This window comes from Oryx dammah, unplaced genomic scaffold, assembly GCF_014754425.2.
Source record: "Oryx dammah isolate SB20612 unplaced genomic scaffold, SCBI_Odam_1.1 HiC_scaffold_20, whole genome shotgun sequence".
In the NCBI taxonomy this organism is placed as follows: Eukaryota; Metazoa; Chordata; class Mammalia; order Artiodactyla; family Bovidae; genus Oryx; species Oryx dammah.
Window position 1 is genome coordinate 13,261,008 of NW_024070204.1, and position 17,110 is coordinate 13,278,117.

The 17,110-nt window shown below is 48.5% G+C and overlaps 1 protein-coding gene across 1 annotated transcript in view; it reads right to left on the minus strand.

The window, feature by feature from the left end:
• Window positions 1-17,110, minus strand: part of ANKH (ANKH inorganic pyrophosphate transport regulator) — a 167,032-nt gene that overhangs the window by 3,372 nt on the left and 146,550 nt on the right. The window contains exon 9 of the mRNA XM_040262251.1: window positions 2,481-2,610. Coding sequence (XP_040118185.1) covers window positions 2,481-2,610 — 130 coding nt within the window. The remainder of the gene's footprint in view (window positions 1-2,480; window positions 2,611-17,110) is intronic.

Genomic DNA, 17,110 nt, shown 5'->3' on the forward strand with positions numbered 1-17,110 from the left:
GGGAGAGCCAAGGACTGGTCAGCAATGGCCCCCTTCTCCCTATCCTGCTGCTTCTACCCCCAGCACCCTTCCTCCCGCCCGCCACCCCCCAGAGCCCGCCCGCAGCAGCGCATCTTGGGTCCCGGGGGCGGCTGGGTGGGACCCAGGCCCTGCGGCTGCCGCCCTGGGCCCATCTTCCTGCCGGGGTTCCTGGTCCCTGCCTCGGGGTTTGGAGGAGCCCCGCCCCCCCCGCTCTGTGCGCAGCACAGTCCTTAAGTATCCTTTTCCCCCTGGGCGGGGGATGGAGGGGTCATGCTGCCACTCCCTCCACCCCACCCTCACCCCCACCCAGCCTCAAGCTCCCATCACGCCCGTCTTGGAAAACTCAAGAGAAGAGCGGCGACTTGACGGTGGTCCAGTTTGATTCCCGGAGCAGAGAACCTGGACTGGAAGCCGGGTTTCCCCGCGCTTTGGGGCGGGGCGAAGAAGGGGGCGGGGCGAAGAAGGGCGAAGGAGGAGGTCTGGCTCACTTCTGGGTTTCTTTCACAGCCTCCCGACCGCGGAGCGCGGCCGGCTCCATCTGTCCAAGCCTCACAAAGACCTCACGGCGGGTTCCCAGTACCCTGTCTCCCCAGCCTGATCTGTGAGTTTCTGGAGCGCAGGCAGGGCACCGGCCCCAGCTCCCAGGAGGGGCTCCACGGAGGGTGCGTCAGTGACAACCGACTGATCTTGGCGGGCATTTCAGTTCAGTTCAGTAGCTCAGTCGTGTCCGACTCTTTGCGACCCCATGGATTGCAGCACGCCAGGCCTCCCTGTCCATCACCCAAACTCATGTCCACAGTTTACTCGACTCATGTCCATTGAGTCGGTGATGCTATCCAACCATCTCATCCTCTGTTGTCCCCTTCTCCTGCCTTCAGTCTTTCCCAGCATCAGGGTCTTTTCCAATAAGTCAATTCTTCTCTTCGCATCAAGTGGCCAAAGTATTGGAGTTTCAGCTTCAGCATCAGTCCTTCCAATGAATATTCAGGACTGATTTCCTTTAGGATGGACTGGTTGGATCTCCTTGCAGTCCAAGGCACTCTCCAGAGTCTTCTCCAACAACACAGTTCAAAAGCATCAATTTTCAGCACTCAGCTTTCTTTATAGTTCAACTCTCACATCCATACATGACTACTGGAAAGGCCATAGCTTTGACTAGAGGGACCTTTGCAGACATTTAGGTTTGATCTGAAACTGGGCGGGGTTTGAGGAAAAAGGAGGTCTAATCCTTTATCCCATGTAGGGGCAGCACAAGGCACAGACCTATCGAGGGGAAGGAAGGGCTCACTCCTGGGATAAAAGCTCATGTCCAGTTTGGAGGAAGATTCTGCATCTGATGCAGTGTTCCTCCTGCCCCTGGTGGAAGAGTTGAATTTTGAGGTACAGGTGGCTGCACAGGTGGGATGCTAACCTGATGGGCCCAAAGCCTTCAGGTTGCAAAGATAGGTGGGGTTGTTTGTCTTCAAGCAGTTGGTTTGACAGGTGAGGAAGGGTTGTGGAGAGGAGATTCAGAGTCTTACCCCAATCCTAGCTCTGGGACCTCCAGCTCCTCCTCAGGTCCAGACTAAGGAGTCAAGTCAACAACTAGTGCCTTGATCTCCAGGTGGCAGCAACCCTCGGGTCCCTCAGTGTCTCACGCCAACCCCAAGGACCAGGCAACACCCCAGGCAGCTGCCGAGAATGCTTGACATCTAGGAGCAGGGGCAGCTCTTGGCCTGACTTGGGAACAGCTCAGGGTGGCAGGTGAGCCATCAGCCCCGGCGTCGACTGGCCCCACAGCCCATTTCTAACCGCAGCCTTGCCCCTGGATTCTTTTCTCCAGCAGTCCTTTTAGAATCTCAACAGATGCATAGATTTGTGTCACCAGTCACCACAGTAAAGGCAGGGAATGGTTCTGCTGCTGCTGCTGCTAAGTTGCTTCAGTCATGTCTGACACTGTGCAACCCCATAGACGGCAGCCCACCAGGCTCCCCCGTCCCTGGGATTCTCCAAGCAAGAACACCGGAGTGCATTGCCATTTCCTTCTCCAATGCATGAAAGTGAAAAGTGAAAGTGAAGTCACTCAGTCGTTTCCGACTCTTAGCGATCCCATGGTCTGCAGCTACCAGGCTCCTCCATCCATGGGATTTTCCAGGCAAGAGTACTAGAGTGGGGTGCCATTGCCTTCTCTGGGGAATGGTTCTACTGCCCCTGAAAATGACTCATAATATCCCTTCAGGTTCTTTCTACTGAGTCTGCAACCACTGTCCTTTAAGAAAGAAATTATGCCTGTTTGACTCAGTTCTCCAGCTTTCAACCTGCTGGATAATATCTTCGCCTCTTTTTAATCCACTGTGAAACTTTAAAGTGTACACATTTATTTTGTTTGGGACAGAACTGGTAATGTTTCTAAAGAAAGAAAACTGAATCGGGCATGAGAGTGATTAGGAATTTTTCTTTCATTCTCTGTTTTCCTTTACCTGGAACCGGGAAGAAGGAAAAGATACGCAAGGGAACAACGCAGAGTTCTGCAAAGGCAAAGTCCACGCCGATGATGTCTATCAGAATCTTCTCGGAAACGTTGGGAGTCCAGAACATCACAAAACAGAGCTGCCAGGGGAAAGAGGGCAGGAAGCAAGATTATTAGAAAAAGGTGTAAAGGAATGGAATGTGACAGGTGTTACCTGGTCCTCGAGGAGCTAGGAAAGAGGGTGAACATGCCCAACTGGGGGGCTGGCACATGGGTCCTCAAGTGCCACTGTCTTGCTCTCTTCTTACCTGCCACAGGTAAGACCCTGGCCCATTCATCACACCTGCCCCACAGGAAGCCTGGCAGGGGGGCCCATGTGGGAGGCAGGCACCTGAGCAGGTAGCCACACCAATGTGGAAAGTTTACATAGGCTGCTGGACAACTCAGTTCAGAGTGAACATGTGTATTAATGTAATTTTTACAACTTTAACCAAATAATAAAAAGTAATCTGAAAGTATCTGGATGCATGCAGAACTCCACTGAATCAGATCTGGGAGTAGAAGGGGTGGGGCAGGCTGGGAGAAAAGCTACTGTTGGGGGTCAGCCCTTAGGGGACTGACTTTTTAAGCTTTGTGTACTTATAATCGATAGAAAAACTGAATTTAAAAAGGTAACGATATAACTTTGGAAGAGAGTGTTACAGTTTGTCTAACACTTGGCCAAGTTAAATGCCAATTTCATAAAATACTTCTCTGCTTTTCTTAAGATGCAAGTGATTCTTCCCTAAGAGGAAAGTGAATGCATTATAAAGTGAATTGCAGTCGTCCCTGGTGGCTCAGCAGGGAAGGATCTGCCTGCCAACGCAGGAGACACGAGAGACGCAAGTTAGATCCCAGGGTCAGGAAGATCCCCTGGAGAAGGAAATGGCAACCCATTCCAGTATTCTTGCTGGGAAATCCCCTGGACAGAGGCGCCTTCACAGGCTACAGTCCATGGGGTCGTAAAGTATTGGACACAATACAACAACAGAAACAGAACTCTGACGTTTTAGACTATGGGCTCCTCTGTCCGTGGAGTTTTCAGGCAAGAATTGTGGACTGGGCTGCCGTTTCCTACTTCAGGGCATCTTTCCGACCCAGGGACTGAACCACGTCTCTTGTACCTCCTGCATTGGCAGGTGGGCTCCTACCACTGGCGCCACCTGGGAAGCCCATAACAACGTTCAGGCTTTGGGTAAATTAAGTTTCATGGAGTTAGACTGGTCCTATTACTATGTCATGTTGAAATTTATTAAAAAGCATGTTGGTGGATTTATTATCAATATGTTTCACTTTTATAAGTGCAATGGAACTTTTATTCTATTTTGTATTTTTCAACATCTGGGAAAATATTCCATTTGATTTTCAAGGATGACGGATGTACTATCATTTAATCCTATTGCCTGATGGCAGTACTTCCACTGCATAATTGACAAGAAGGGAAAAATACGTCCTTAGATCTAACAAGAGCTCAGAGGCTTTATTACCGAGTGGCCTGGACAAGTGGCCCTGCTGTGTTTTCCCACTGCAAAGCCGGTTACCAGTTAGTCATTCATGCCCACAGCTGGGGTGTGGTGGCAATTTCACAGGACACCTTCACAGCCACACTGAGCACAGCACTGGGACTCAGTTCCTTTTCTTGACAGGATCGTCCCTCCTTCCAACTATTTTCCACAGCTATAAAGCATTAGGTGCTAAGTGAGCATCACCCCAACTCTGGACTTGATCAGGACTTATGGAGGATAAGCTATCTGGGGATTCCTCACTGGCTGGAGTGAGCTCTCTAGGCTCATTCTGCTAAAAGAAAAATTTAAGCTTCCAGGAAAGTCATAGGCAGTCTTTCCTTAGTTTGTAACCAATGATTATTTGAATATGAGATAATGCAGTCTCTCTGTGCCTTGCAAAATCACTGTAAAGTGGCTTTTAAATGACAACAAACTGAGGAAATAGGAGGGGGTAACTGCATGTCAGAAGGAAGGTGGGAGCAAGTGCCTGCAACAAAGGTTACTTCCTCCCACCAACCTCTCAGCACCGATAATGTCCACCTGGAGGCTTTCCACTGCCCTGGAGGAGAGGGCCAGTAACCCCTGGAGGAGAAAGTCCAACCTCAGGCCTCAAGATAGTGAGTGCATCCATATTAAGGGAGGCACTGCCATAAGCACCCTGAGCAGGTGACTCTAGTTCTGGTCCCTTGAAAGCAAAGCAGTAAGGCTTGTTGGATCTCTAATAGAGCTTCTCAGGAGGGAGGCTTGTTGTTAGATCTAAGGAAGTATTTTTCCCTTCTTGTCAAATATGCAGTGGAAGTACTAGAATCAGGCAATAGGATTAAATGATAATACATCTGTCATCCTTGAAAATCAAATGGAATATTTTCCCAGATGTTGAAAAATATAAGAGAATAAAAGTTCCATTGCATTTATTGATACATCATTTCTAAAATTCACAGTGTGGTTTAACTTGGTACCACTAAGCCCCTCCGTTCTCCATGCGGTACCCGTCTGTGCCAAGTACATCCTACAAGGCCCTGTCAAGGCCACGTGCCACTGAGATGCTTCTTCAGAGTTTTCAGCCCCACACACCTCCAGCCTAGGTTGGATCTTTCCGTTTAGTTGCTCAGTCGTGTCCGACTCTTCACGACACCATGGATTGTAGCCCACCAGGCTCCCCTGTCGGTAGAATTTTTCAGGCCAGATTACTAGAGTGGGTGGCCATTCTAGAGCAAAGTAACTGACTGCTCTCAGTCTGATCTGGGCCACAGCAATCACAGGTTTAAAGAGAAGAAATACCACATGGATCGATGCTTCCTTTCTTTATCTTACTCAAGTCTCTGAATTTGACTCTTAGCCTTCACCAATCTGACCCATGTTTCCAGTATGAAAATGCTCCTTGCCTTCCAGCTTGCTTCTTAAAAAAAAAAAAAAAACAAAACTGGTTCCAGCATTGCCCAGAAAGGAATACATGCAACTCAGAATTAGGTAGAGAGTGTTGGTTACAAGCTGCAATAGCTATTTGTGGGTCAAAATTTTCCAAGAAACATACTGAGCCCTAGCATTGTAATCAGATGAGATTTAACCAGTCTGTTTCAGAAAACAGGAAACTCTAGAAGGTAACCTAACAAAGGCTATTTCAGGAAAAGTGTCTTTCTGATGCATTCACCTAGAGTAGTTTCAACTTAGCTTCTGCCCTCTGAGTTGACCAGAACATGCCGTGTTCTTCAAATATTTGCAGAGCCTAATGACATTGACTTTTCCAAACCAGAACACAAACCTAATTAACTATGGACAGTGAAGACGATTTGTTTCTTGGAGTCGCTGCAGGGTTGGGTTTTCTGCTGCTGAGTTTGCAGTCAACATTATCTCATTAGGAAGCAGCCAGCAAAACAGAACAACCCACTCCATGCCCAGATCTTGGTTTTTCTGTTTATTCTCTAATAAAAAGAACCAGGGCTCCTTGGAGAAATGGCTTATTCTAGGACTAGGGTGGGAAATATACAAGATGATCAGCTTGAAACAGGAATCCAGAAGAGAGAGATCCCAATGGCAAAGCTGGAGGAGTCAGAGCAGCTGAAAATGATGGAGTTAGGACCACAGCATACAATTAACACTCATATACAGATACGGCTTCCCCGGGGGCACAGTGGTAAAGAATCTGCCTGCCAGTGCTGGAGATGCAGGTTCAATCCCTGGGTCAGGAAGATCCCCTGGAGAAGGAAACGGCAACCCACTCCAGTATTCTTGCCTGGAAAATCCCGTGGACAGAGGAGCCTGGCAGGCTACAGTCCATGGGGCTGCACATAACTGGACACGAGTTAGTGACTAAACAACAACGACAAACTACACAGATATAAGTAAACAAATGGGGAGACTTATCTGGTGGTCCAGTGGCTAAGAATCCAGCAGGGAACACGGGTTCGATCCCTGGTCTGGGAACTAGGATCCCATATGCCTCGGAGCCGCTGAGCACATGAACCACAGTGAAAGAGCCCACGTGACTCAGTGAAGATCCCGAGTGCCGCAGCCAACACCCAGCTCGGCCAAACGGCAACGAACCAAGCAAACAACAGGGACAGATCTCCAGCACAGGACTCCAAGTCATGTATGTAGCTACTCTCCTCTCAGGGAGGTGGGGCATATCTCCCACATCTGACTGTAACTTCCCTCTAGAAAGAGGACAGGGAGAAAGACGGGGCAAAGATGGTCTTGGCCGTCAAGGTAATATCATCAGTAGTGACAAGTCACATTGATAGCATGATCTCTTGATAAGATGGGATGAGAATGGCCATTTACCTCTGTGGTTTTCCCCTGGAAAGCCTATAAGCCCAGTCTAACCATGAAAAAACCCTCAGACAAACTCAAACTGAGTCCCTAACCAGTAGTCCTTGAAACTAACAAGACCACAAAGACAAGCCAAGTCTGAGGAACCCCCACAGCCCAGACGAGGCTAAGGAGACAAAGTAGCATGGATAGGCCCTAGAACAAAGGACGTGAAGAGAAAGCTTGTGAAATCTGAATAAACTGTGGCATGCATGCATGCTCAGCCTCGACCGACTCTCTGCCCCCCTTTGGACTGTAGCCCCCCAGGCTCCTCTGTCTAGGGAAGTTTTCCAGGCAAGAATACTGGAATACCCCCTTCCTTCTTCAGGGGATCTTCCTGACCCAGGCGTTGAACCCCTGTCTCATGAATTGACAGACAGATTCTTTACCACTGAGCCACCTGGGAAGCCTGGTGGAGTTCAGTTCATAATAATGTACAGGGGTTGGTTCCTTAGTCATGACAAACGTACCATAGCAGTGGAAGACCAAGTGTGGGGTGAAGGGTCTGTGCTATGTTGACAAGGCTTTTGTAAGTCTAAAATAATTCTAGGCAATTCTCTGGTCTTCCCAGGTGGCCTGGCAATGCAGGAGACCTGAGACCCAGGTTCAATCCCTAGGTCAGGAAGATCCCCTGGAGAAGGGATACACTACCCACTCCAGGATTCTTGGGCTTTCCTGGTGGCTCAGATGGTAAAGAGTCCACCTGCGGTGCGGGAGACCAGGGTTTGATCCCTGGGTTGGGAAGGTCCCCTGTAAGAGGGCAGGGCAGCTCACTCCAGCATTCCTGCCTGGAGAATCCCGTGGACAGAGGAACCTGGCGGGCTACAGTCCATGGGGTCACAAAGAGTTGGACACGACTGAGCAACTAAGCACAGCAAAGCTAGGTTCCCAAATAGGGTGAGAGTCTTCAGAAAGAATGGCAGAAGTCCCGACCTTACAGAAATAACACTTCTGGGCCTAAGATGCTACAATCTGACTCAACGTGACTGGGATCACACAACAGACATCTCTCTCTAGACCCTCCTCATCCGGAGTCAGTCCCTGACCCGCCCTGGGACTGAGTCTCCTTCCCAAGAACGAGGGACTGGAATTCGAAGAAGCTAACGGTCTCCATCAGCATTTGAAGTCAGAGAACAACCAAACCCAGCATGCTGGGACATCCATTTCTGCGATGTTGGACACCCGTTCCTGCACGTCCAGAGAGGATTCCTTTCCATGAAGGAACAATGCCAAGGGCTCTGGTTTTCACTTAATTTCCAGAAGCTGTTGGCCATGCTTTTGAGGAACTCACAAAGCTGTCTTCATTACCCGGAGTAATCAGGATTAGCACTGTCAGAAATTCTGATGCACCGCAGTTAGAAGTGAACCACACTGCAACTGTTTTGAATTAAAATAGTCCACCCTGGGCATCAGTTTTATTTGGAGGTTTTACTGAGAAAGGAGGGTTCAACTTATGTTTAATTGGGTTTAAGTGTCCAGTAAGGTCAACCAGTGGTTAACCCTCAACAATGCCACATACAAGGCGGTGGTTACAGGCTTGGCTCAGGACTGTGCGCTGAGGGGTCCGGGATCTGCACAAAATGCTCCCATGAGTGCCATGCATAGCGTAGGTGATCGATCTTAGCTGTCATCATAATCAAAGGTTTCCTGGGACCACAATATAGCGCTCACTATGGGGTCATCAGCAGGCGTTGAGATTAGCATCAGTTTTATTTTCCTCTTGGTACTTTTTCCTGTTTTCCAAAAAAATGTGTCGTCTTTTTTTTTTTTTTTCTGGTTCAGAAAACATTTTAGAATAAAAGAGACCCCTCTTACTGTCTTTACAGATTAAGTCAATCAGGGCTTCCCTGGAGGATCAGATGGTGAAGAATCTGCCTGCAGTGTGGGAGACCCAGGTTTGATCCTTGGGTCAGGAAGACCTGCTGGAGAAGATCCACTCCAGTATTCTTGTCTGGAAAATTCCATCTACAGGGTTGCAAAGAGTCAGACACACCTGAGCAACTAACACTTTCACTTCACTTTTCATCTGCGCTGCTGACAGGGACGGGAGCAGTCTTGTTTCAGAGGGAGAAGCACCTTTCAGAGGTGGCTGATGGCTCGACTTTTACAGTAAGGGTCTTTGGAAAGTGCATCTATTGTCCAATTTGATTTACTTGGGGATGGGGGTGGAGGTGGGGTGGGGGGCAAAACAAGGCTGGACACTATCGGACACACACAGGCCTGTCTGGCTTGTTCTCAGAGAGAGCTGACGGAGGCCTGAGCAACGCCGTCTGGCCTTTTGACTCTCGGCTGTGCATCGCGTTGTCTGTCCTCTTGTGGTGGAGGGTGGGGTGGGGGTGTTTCTGAAGGGTTTTGTAGGGCATGTTTGTGACTCTGGGAGCCTTGGGACATTGTGGATTGGAGGAGTGATATGACTGGATTGTAATTTTGACAGGCTCTCCAACCCTGAATATTCACTGGAAGGATGGATGCTGAGCTGAAGCTCCAATACTTTGGCCACTTGATGTGAAGAGCCGACTCATTGGAAAAAAGACCTTGATGCTGGGAAAGATTGAAGGCAGGAGAAGGGGACAACAGAGGATGAGATCGTTGGATGGCATCATTGACTCAAGGGATGTGAGTCTGAGCAAGCTCTGGGAGATGGTGATGGACAGGAAAGCCAGGCGTGCTGCAGTCTGTGGGGTCGCAGAGAGTCAGACATGACTGAGCAACTGAACAACAACCCAGATCATGTGAGAACAGACTGTGGGGGGTGGTGGGGGGCCAAGTGCAGAAGCAGGGACGAAGCCTGTTGGGGGAGGGGCTACTGTAACCATCCCAGTGAGAGATGGCCTAGGAGGAGGAGGTGAGAAATGGTCAGATCTGGCAGTGTTGGAAGTTAAGAGAGCTAACGAGATGTGCCAAGCGCTCCACGTGTGGTGTGACAGGGTGTCACGTGACTGACTGAGTACCGCCTTCCTTTAGCTAGAGGCCTGGTTGCCCAGGAGGGCCCCTTCCTGGCCTGTCCTCTCTGCAGTCACTCTCCTTGCTGGTGGCCCCCTGAACTAGACAGGGCCATTTCCTAATGCAAACGGTGAGGTCCTGAGAAGTCACCACATCCCTAATGGAACAACAGCATCTCATCAGGACTGACTCTTAGATCCAGTTCAGTTGCTCAGTCGTGTCCGACTCTTTGTGACCCCATGGACTGCAGCACGCCAGGCTTCCCTGTCCATCACCAACTCCCGGAGTTTACTCAAAACTTATGTCCATTGAGTCGGGGATGCCATCCAATCATCTCATCCTCTGCTGTCCGCTTCTCTTCCTGCCTTCAGTCTTTCCCAGCATCAGGGTCTTTTCCAATGAGTCAGGTCTTCACATCAGGTGGCCAAAGCAGAACCAGGGGAGCCCCGGTTTTGAAGGAAAAGAGAATGCTGTTCTACTAGTGTGGCAATGCTCAAGCAGACCATGTGTGATAAGGCTGATGAGCCCGAGTCCTGGGGAGCAGCCTTAAAGGCGGTGACGGGAGCAAGCCTGTAGTCACCACCAGACAGAACAGGCCGCTCTCCTGCGGGGCTGCTGATCGGGGACCACTGACCCAGCCTCTGAAACGGTGAACAGTCACATGGACATGGAGACAGAGGCGCGTCATGGGAGCGGGTAATGGAGAAAAATACTTCAGTGCAGGAGGTAGGACCGTGAGTATTACAATAGGGTGCAGTGAGGAGCTACATAAAAGGGGCACTTTTTATGAAAAGTCAAGCCAGTAAAACTTTTAGTAAACTGAAACAGATGGAGTAAACCACATCTATTACTGAGAGAAGCAGAGCTTGCTTTTCAGTTAAGCCAGAGAGCATGGCAAGCCTTTTTAGAAAGTGTTTATGTACCCCCTAATATTCTCAGTGTGGCTAGTCGCTAGTTACAACTATTATTATACATCTACCTGGAATACTTTCTCATAGGGGGGTTGATGCAACCATCAATGGTTACAGCACATTTCTGATAAAATACTAACATTTTCAGATGTGATTTCAAAAATGCACTTAAGAATATGAAAATGAAATCACCTCTGTTATCATTTAGACTTAGTGAAACTGCCATATACACATAAGAGCAGTTGGTGCACCTTTCAGATATGGTTAAAATTCTTGGTAACTCTAACACTAAACACTTGGTAAGTGTTAGTCGCTCAGTCGTGTCTGACTCTGTGACCCTACGTTCTGTGTGTAGCCCATCAGGCTCCTCTGTCCATGGAATTCTCCGGGTAAGAATACTGGAGCGGGTAGCCATTTCCTTCTCCAGGGGATCTTCCTGGCCCAGGGACTGAACCAGGTCTCCTGCATTGCAGGCAGATTCTTTACCATCTGAGCCAACAGGGAAGAATTGATTGGTTGATAGAAATAAACAATATACTTCCAACAGCAGGGGGCGCCATGCGCTAAGCCCGCAGATGGCGCTCCAGTTGTTCGCTTGTGCACATCCCATCCCTGCAGAGTGTTCTTTCCTTCCACGATTTGAAGAATGTTTAGAGACTTCCAACCTTAGCTTATGTTGAGCCTTTACTTTTTGACTGTTAATAGTCAAATCGGAGCTTGTTAGAGGCTGGGGGTGGGGATAGGGGGGTGGAGAGTTATTGTTTAATGGGTAGAGAGTTTCACTTTCCCGAGATGCAGAGTTCTGGGGACAGACGGCAGTGATAGGTTTGGTACTGAACTGTGCACTTAAGCAGGGGCTAAATTCAGGGGCTAAGTTATATGTGAGGTGTTTTTTTACCACAATTTTTAAAAATTAAAAAAAATTGGAACCTTTTTGTAACAACACAATATGCTTGTTCATCTGCTAATTGTTTTAAGAATGCACTGTGAACTGTTCGTGGGAATGTAAAAATTATGACGACTATGGAGAATAGTATGGCGGTTCCTCAAAAAACTAGAGTTGCTATATAATCCTGCAATTCCACTCCTGAGCATGTATCTGGACAAAACTATGATTCGAAAAGATACATGCATCCCTACGTTCACGGCAGCACTGTACAACAGTCAAGACCTGGAAACCACCTGAATGTCCGTCAGTAGAGGAAAGGATAAAGAATTTGTGTGTGTCGCTCAGTCGTGTCCGACTCTTTGCAACCCTGTGCACTGTATAGTCCATGGAATTCTCCAGGCCAGAATACTGGAGTGGGTAGCCTTTCCCTTCTCCAGGGGATCTTCCCAACCCAGGGATCAAACCCAGGTCTCCCACATTGCAGGTGGATTCTTTACCAGCTGAGCCACAGGGAAGTCAAAGAACACTGAAGTGAGTAGCCTATCCCTTCTCCCGGGTATCTTCCCGACCCAGGAATGGAACCGGGGTCTCCTGCATTGCAGGCAGATTCTTTACCAACTGAGCTATGAGGAAAGCCCACGTATATATAATAGAATACACTCAGCCATAAAAAGAATGCCACTAGCAGCACCATGGATGGACCTAGAGGTCATCATGCTAAGGGAAAAGAAAGAAAGAAAGTACAATCGCTCAGTCGTGTTGCTCTTTGTGACCCCATGGACTGCAGCCCGCCAGACTCCTCTGTGCATGGAATTCTCCAGGCAAGCATACTGGAGTTGCTATTTCCTTCTCCACATACTAAGTGAAAGATGTCAGAAGGAGAAAGACAAATACCATGTGATATCACTTATATGTGGAATCTAAAATATGACACACATGAACTTATCTCGGAAGCAGAAACATGTTCACAGGCATGGAGAACCGACCTGTGGTTGCCAAGGGGGAGGAGGGGTGGAGAAGGGATGGATTGGGGGTTTGGGATTAGCAGATATGAACTATTATACATAAAATGAATAAACTACAGGGTCCTACTACTGTATAGCACAAGGAACTACATTCAATATCCTGTAATAAACCCCAATGGAAAAGAATGTGAAAATGTCTGTATATATATACATACATACATTTATATATATATATAATGACTGAATTGCTCTGCTATACATCAAAAATTAGTACAACATTGTAAATCAACTATACCTCAATAAAATAAATGTAAAAAAAAAAAAAGAATGCATATGTGGATTTGTACTGTCATTCTATTACAAGGTAGGGATTTGGGGACCAGTCTCAACTGTTTTTATCTCCCCCGAACAAAACAACTGATCCCTCAAGGCTACAACTAATGATGACTTAAAAAGTGAATGCTGGACTACTGACGTTTTGGAGAGAAGCGTGGAGGCAGGCAGAGGTGGGGTTCAGGGGAAAGGCATTAACTCTTCTCAGTAACTTACTGTATGCCAAGAGCTTTCCTTCACCGTTGTTCAGTCGTGTCCGACTCTCTGTGACCCCATGAACTGCAGCACGCCAGGCTCTTCTGTCCTCCACCATCTCCCAGATTTGCTCAAATTCATGTCCGTTGAGTCGGTGATGCTATCCTACCATCTCATCCCCTGCTGCCCCCTTTTCTTTCACCTTCAATCTTTCCCAACATCAGGCTCTTTTCCAGTGATGTCATTTAACCCTTATCCCAACCCCAGGATCGTGGCATTGTGGAATGGGGCCAGGAGTTCGACCCTGGCCGTGGGGACTCAGAAGGCTTGCTCCCCCACATTTCTGGGGTGTCTGAAGGCACTCAACTGGCCAATGGCAGCCAGTACCCAGAGACTGAGAGGGACACCAAGTGAGAAAGTCTTAACTTCAGCACTTTCGGTCCTTTTCGTCCCTACCCCACCCCGCCCCCATCCACAAGAGGTCCTTCTCTTCTCCTGGATAATCTGAACAATGACAAAGCAGTCTCGGGGCGCGGGGGTGGGGAGCCAGCAGAAACAAAGCCGCAAACAGGCCGCCCTTGTTGGCAACACAGACAGGACCAGGATGGCACCACGACTGGAATAAGGCTCATAGTGTTCACCACCCCGGCGGCCGAGGGGTGGCTTGTGGGTCCAGTGCAGCCACAGGAGTGAGCCTGGGTCACTCTCAAGAACTGATCTTTTTTTTTCAGTTTTTGAAGATTTTTTGATGTGGATCATTTTTGAAGCCTTTATTGAATTTGCTATAATATTGCTTCTCTTTAGGTTTTGCTTTTTGGCCCTGAGACATGTAGAATCTTAGCTTCCTTACCAGGGATCTAACTGGTACCTGCTGCATTGGAAGGCAAAGTCTTAGCTACTGAACCACCAGGGAAGTCCTGAGCTGATCTTTTAACTCTGAGCACAGGCGGTCGTCCTATGGGATGGTGGCTTTTGCTCTCCTTAGCTCAGATTTCGCACCTTTCCAGCACCTATGAGAAGGACTCAGGGCTGATGCTTGGCTGAGATGCAGCTCTGACTAGAGGGATGCAACTAAAAAAAGGGGATTTTTGCTGTGCTCGTTGGATGTTGACATGTGTGGATGCAGACACATCCTATCCTGTAAAGCCATAACAGAGAAGTAACGTGCAGACGAGAGCACGTGAGACTGTCCATTATATTTGTTGTTCAGTTGCTTGTTTGTGTCTGACTCTGCGACCCCATGGACTTCTGCACGCCAGGCTTCCCTCTCTTCACCATCTCCTGGAACCTGTTCGAACTTATGTTCATGGAGTTGGTGATGCCATCCAACCATCTCGTCCTCTGTTGTCCCCTTCCCCTCCTGCCTTCAGTCTTTCCCAGCATCAGGGTCTTTTCCAGTGAGTCGGCTCTTTGCATCAGGTGGCCGAAGTATTGGAGGTTCAGTTTCAGTACAATATGGACATGGAAACAGTGGGGCTCATCTTGAACTGTAAGATGCAAAACTGCTCCTTTAAAAAAAAATCTTTTTCATTGGAGTAGAGTTGCTTTATACTGTTGCTGTATAGCAAAGTGAATCAGCTCTATAATCCGCTCTTTTTTTGGATTTTCCTTCCCATTTAGGTCACCACAGAGCACTGAGTAGAAAAACTGACCCTTACGTGATGAAAAAGTCTCCTAGCTGGGGGAAACTGAGGCTGTGACAGGCAGGGCTGGGCGAGCCTCCAGGCCTGTGACCGGTAGGCCAGGCATTTTCTGGTGTTTTCCACCGGCAGTCGCCCTTAGCTCAGCTGTGCAGGCCTTGCAGGGAGCAGGTGGCTGGAGCTGGCCTGGCGGGATTAGAGGTGCTATAAATACTACCACCGTCAGTGAGCTTGCTGCCTTTCAAAGGTGGTGGCCCCTTGGGAGGTGGGGCAGAGAGGACGTGGCAGAGTGGAGTTGTCTGCATCTGTGGGATTTGTGCTTCCCAAGGACTCAGTTACCGTGAACAGCAGAAGCAGCATTTCAAGATTAGCTGAACCTCCCCACAAGGGATTATCTCAGTGTGTCCCAGAGGAAGACGCTGACGGAGTGGGTTTTATTGACTGCTTCCTTCTCTGATGGAAAGCCTTTTTGCTTTCTTTCCCACAGGGAGGGTCCTTCTGAGGCCCTGAAGTTCTGAAGCTTTAGGACACAAATGTTTTAAATGTTAAACCTCCGTCCTTTAAATTCTGCAGTTGCCACCATCCCCTGGACCGCATGTGATTTCCATGCTGGCCTTGGCAAGACGAGACAGGCACTTATCGGTGTTGCAATTCCAAGTTCGATTTCTACAGAGCACATGCTCACCTCCTCCCTCTCCAGCAACCTGCCAGCTAACCCCTCCCCAATGAGGCTGAGCTCGGGAGGTCAGGGACCAAGACGAAGAACAGCCTCACTGGATGGGATCAACGGCCATCAGGGAGGGGACAGCCACTCAGTGGGAGTGACCATGTTCTGTTAAGCTCACAATAACCAGGGAAATTGAAAAAAATGAAATAGATTTCAAAATTTGTGAGAAAGAGGCAAGGAAGATCAAATAAAACCAGAGTTTCTGAAAGGAGCTGGAATGCTCTCGAAAGAGAAATTCCTGTCCACCTGCCACAACTAGAAAGGAGAACAGGTGGTCCCCAGGTTGCTCTTGGATGGGGAGGGAACATGCCAGGCGAGGAGGAGGTATCTGCTATTTCCCTGCCTTGGTCTGCCAGCTCGAAGGCTCTCTCTTCCCCAGTTTCTGGGAGGTGAGCCCAGATGATGTCTAAAAACTACCACCTCCAAGTGCTGGCAATCTCATGGACGAATAAAGTCAGGAGGGTCAAGCCCAGATGGGTGCAAGTGCTGAGATCCAGAAAAGAGCTTTAAACAAATATGTTCAAGGTAAGAAAAAGAAAGGGAAAGAACCGTTAGTGTCTAAGGATGCATTCAAAGACCCCCGCTCTGAGTTTGCTGTTTCCATGAAGGAGGGTCACCTTAAAACAGGTAAGCAAACATGGTTAAAAGGGATTTGAAGACCAAAAGTAATGAGAGGCAGTGAAGCATTTTGTCTCTGCAAGTCCCAGATTGCTAACAGCATCTGTACTGAAAACACTCATAGACGTGGCAGAAAAAGTGATTGCAGAGATTCTAGGAGCTCGAGGTGGGCAAATCCCCTGAAGATGGATTTGAGAAGGGGCCAGCTCCCGACCACCATGGGATTATGGACAACTGGGTCTTACCAGCTTTTGTGTTTCCCCTTCTAACCGTGCTACATGGCTAAATGAAAAAGCCTGCGTAGCCTTAGGCTGCACTGATGAGAATTATAAAGTCAAAACTGGACCAGTTTACTCCTTTAGCTCAGGTCAGACCTGATTTGGAGTTTATGCTCCGTGTTCTCAGAGGAGAACCAACAGGAACAATTCAAAGAGCAGGGTCTGGAAGTCAGGCTGTTAAAAGGTACTGAACTGGGCTTTGGCTATTTGAAAGGCTGCCACGTGGAAGGTGGATTAGATGGACTCTGTGGCAAAGGGTGGGCTTCCCCTGTTGCTCAGCAGGTAAAGAATCTGCCTGCAAGGCAGGAGCCATAGGAGACTCGGGTTCAACCCTTGTGCCGGGAAGCTACCCTGGAGAAGGAAATGGCAATCCACTCCAGTATTCTTGCCTGGAGAATCCCATGGACAGAGGAGCCTAGTGGGCTACAGTCCCTGGGGTTGCACAGAGTTGGATACGACAGTGGGCATGCAGGCATGTGGCAAAGGACAGAGAGACGAGGATGACGCCCCATCAGCCCTTCATCTGGGGGGTGTTACGTCACCACCTCCTCCCTGCCTCCCAGGTAGTCGGATTCTAATTACTTCTACAGTTTTGATTCTGCAGGGACCTACTGGTTTCCGCAGCAATCAGTTTGTTATTATGACAGTGCGCTTTATACGTGTATTCGGTCAAAATATAATTACTGGGCACCTGTCCTATGCCAGGCATTATGGGCATATATTGGATTGGTTAATAAGTTTGTTCATATTTTTCCATCCAACGTTATGGAAAAACCTGAATGAACTTTT